Raw genomic sequence first — 3307 nt, 5'->3', positions numbered from 1 at the left:
TTCTTGTCAGAACTCCAGTCCAGATATTTCAATCCATTTTACGAGCCGAAATACCGCTTCAGGCACACATCCAACGAAACAAAACACCTCTCTCGCTGTGATGCCTCCCAACAGTTATCCCCAGCGTGCCAAGTCGACCAACCCACGGCTTCAACCCCAGCGTGGCCCACAGCCCGCCAGGACAGCCTCCCCCAGCAGCTCTGCTAACGACCAGGGGAAGAAGCCCAGTGATGGGGCGGGTGCGCAGATGAACCAGACCCTGTCGATTGCCATGATGACGAGCCCCGTTAACCCTGTTCCCTTCCCGCTGTCAATACCCCTCGGCATCGCCATGCTCCTCACACCCAGCGGGAAAAAGCAGCCACCGAAGCGATCAGCATCTCAGGCACCGAGCCAGCGTCGCTGAGACGCATGACGGCAAAGGCGACCATGGACGATCATCAGCCAGCAGCGACCACCTCTGATGGAGCCACGCAATCCGAATTCACCATCACGCAGATACGAAACGCAGCCGATCTGGGACGCCTCCTGCCGTCTCTCTGTCGTCTGCTGTAGTCCTGTGTCAATCCCGAACCGGCCGTCTCGGCCCTCGACTTTCTCGCACCACTTTCCGATGCCGACGCCACCGCGTATTGGCACGACCTTCGGCTGGAGCTTTTCGACCCATAACCTCTCATGTCGCTGTTCGTACTTACGCGTCCCACATCCTCAGCCATTGAGGCACTTGGAACCGTGCAGCTGGTGTGTAATCCTTAGCAGACGTTTGCCAAGACGGCTAGATCCACAACCTACTCGTACTGCCGGCGCAGAGAGGGCAAAATCTAGGCGGCAGGCTCATGGCGCGCATGGAATCATTTGCCCTGACGGAGCTGGACATGGCATTCATTGCTGCTGCTGGACGCGGCAACTGACACGCCGGCGCGCGCGCTTTACTTGAGAGCTGGGTGGACTGAATGGGGCAAATGTCCGGATTATGCACCTTATGCTGACGGGGAGTTGGGCAAACGCTCCTTGTTCCACAAAAGTCTTGGACCAGCATTGTGACGATGCCCAATCCATCAGCATCTACAGCGTTCTTGTCGGTCAGATCCATCTATACCTATCTCATCGTCCATCGCGTCCCTCCGTATCCGTCATCTGCTGCCTGCATGTCGCCCGACTGGGCTCGTCCGCAGCTGAGGCTCCGTGCAATCTGTCTTTTCCGCATTGGCTGGATGGCGCCCGCTGATCCGCGACCACGGCCTACCTGGGAGATGACCCCTACAGGTCTCTTCTCCAACTAACCCCCCCAAGCTGCTCGTGCCCCCCCTTGCTGCCGACTTAGTTGGCGGCGCACGACAGCGACCACGGTCCGTAGGTCCGCCCAAGTGCCAGCGCGTACCAGGGGGCCTCCCAGTCTCTGCTGCAAGGCCAGGTCCAATCGGGATCTTTACCCTGCGGTGCGGCTTGCCCTCGCAGCGGCCGACCCGTTGGGAGCGTCCGGCCCGGGGCTCCCCCACGCGCGCCCACGGGAAGCTCGTGGGAAGACGCCCGATACTTAAGCCTCATCTGCCCTTTTGGGAGCGACGTTTGGACTTTTTCGTTTCTGGTCTGTTGGTCTGTTTCGGGACGCCGAGGCTTGATTGATTGATTGATTCTTTCTTTCTTTTCCGTGAGAGACCTGGTCTCCCAGCCATTGGCGCTCGCACTTTACTGATTCATAGAGCAGAAACCGCCTCCGAACGAAGGGCGCCCTGGCCTGTAGCCTTTGGAAAACATGGCTTCCAACCGCACTTTCGTGTTTTCGGCGGTCGCTGCGGTTGTTGTCGGTCTGGGGATTTGGCATTGGCGAGACGAACTTGTGCCGGCTTCACAGAAGAGTAAGCTCTCACATTGTTGTGGCCTGAAATTGACTTTCGCCGGTGATCGCTTTGCCATGAGCTGGCCGTCAGCGTTGGTGTCTGTCATCCGAGTCTGAGGCTGACGATCACGCCAACTGCGGCAGGCAATAAGTCCAAGTTCAAGCCTGGAAAGGATGGACGTTACACCATCTCGGCCAAGGGAATCAAGGCCCAGGTAATACAAGGAATACCTGTGACCTATCTCATTACTCAACGTCACTGAATCTCAATCTAGTTCATCCCCTACGGCGCAACACTTACCAACCTGTACGTCAAGGACAAGCGGGGAAATGATGTCGACGTCGTTCTAGGATACGATGACGTTGATTTCTACCGTAAGTACTCAGCAAGTTGTGCACACTTTGTTCTGACGTGGCCTAGCCGTCGACCCTGGCCACCCTGTGTACAATGCGATTCCTGGCCGTTACGTCAACCGCCTGAAGGGCGCGCAATTTACCGTCGGCACCAAGACGTATCACACGGAGAAGAACGATTCCACCAACACTCTCCACAGCGGCAGCAACAACTGGTCGTACCGCTTCTGGGATGTGACCAGCCTCGCAAGCGACTCTATCACCTTCTCCATCTCTGATGCTGAGGGCGAATCCAAGGGTTTCCCTGGACGTGTAGAGGCGTCCGTCACCTACAGCGTGGCCGATGGCAAGTGGAACATTAGGATGGAGGCCACTTCCCCCGAAGCCAAAACCCGTGAGCCGTAGCGTATGTCCCCGTTGTCCTCCTCGTAGCTGACATACCCAGCCCTCATGCTCACCCAGCACACCTACTTTAACCTTGAGGCCTACCGCAATCCTTCTACCGACAACATCTGGTCCCACACGCTGCATATGCCCTACGCCAAGCGCTTCCTCCCGATTGACTCCTTCGGCCTCCCCACCGGTGCCATTGCTTCCGTGACCCCTGGCCACATTATGGATTTTGCCTCTCAGCCTGACCTCCCCTTTGGCCGCGCCCGCGACACCCCTGACTTTGCCACCAACGCCGGCACGGAGGGTTACAACCACTTCTGGCTGTTTGACGACGTTCCCTCGCCCGAGACGGTCGTCCTCACACTCGCGAGTCCCTGGAACGGCATCAAGGCTGATCTGAGAACGGACCAGCGCGGCGTGCAGATCTACTCTACGGGATGGAGTGATGGATCTGCTGGGCTGAAGAGCACGCAGGGAACGGACAAGGTGAAGACCATGGGGCGAAGCTCGGCCGTGGCCATTGAGCCGCACGACTTGGTGGACGGTGTCAACAAGTAAGTTATTGCCCCCCAGGATCGGAGGTGCGACGTTGAGCGAGGTCACATGCTGATTCTGTAGCCCGCAATGGGACGCACCGATGCCGCAAGATTACAGGCCGGGAGAGACGTACATCGTGGGAGGCGGTCGTGGGAATTCGGTCTGCTGGAGTAGTCAACGTCG

The 3307-nt window shown here is 58.0% G+C and overlaps 2 protein-coding genes across 2 annotated transcripts; both read left to right on the top strand.

Moving 5' to 3' along the window:
* Nucleotides 1–100: 100 nt before the first annotated feature.
* Nucleotides 101–406, top strand: VDBG_09531 (predicted protein; the record flags this gene model as incomplete). The annotated part of the gene is made up of 1 exon (XM_003000290.1): nucleotides 101–406. The coding sequence occupies one exon, from the start codon at nucleotides 101–103 to the stop codon at nucleotides 404–406; it is 306 nt and encodes a 101-aa protein (XP_003000336.1).
* A 1350-nt stretch (nucleotides 407–1756) lies between these two features.
* On the top strand, nucleotides 1757–3145 carry VDBG_09530 (aldose 1-epimerase; the record flags this gene model as incomplete). Its single annotated transcript, XM_003000289.1, has 5 exons — nucleotides 1757–1859; nucleotides 1985–2055; nucleotides 2116–2215; nucleotides 2262–2588; nucleotides 2640–3145. The coding sequence occupies 5 exons, from the start codon at nucleotides 1757–1759 to the stop codon at nucleotides 3143–3145; spliced, it is 1107 nt and encodes a 368-aa protein (XP_003000335.1).
* Nucleotides 3146–3307: the final 162 nt, after the last annotated feature.

Source organism: Verticillium alfalfae, genomic scaffold, assembly GCF_000150825.1.
Source record: "Verticillium alfalfae VaMs.102 supercont1.15 genomic scaffold, whole genome shotgun sequence".
Classification (NCBI taxonomy): domain Eukaryota; kingdom Fungi; phylum Ascomycota; class Sordariomycetes; order Glomerellales; family Plectosphaerellaceae; genus Verticillium; species Verticillium alfalfae.
This window is presented reverse-complemented; position numbering and strand designations above follow the sequence as displayed.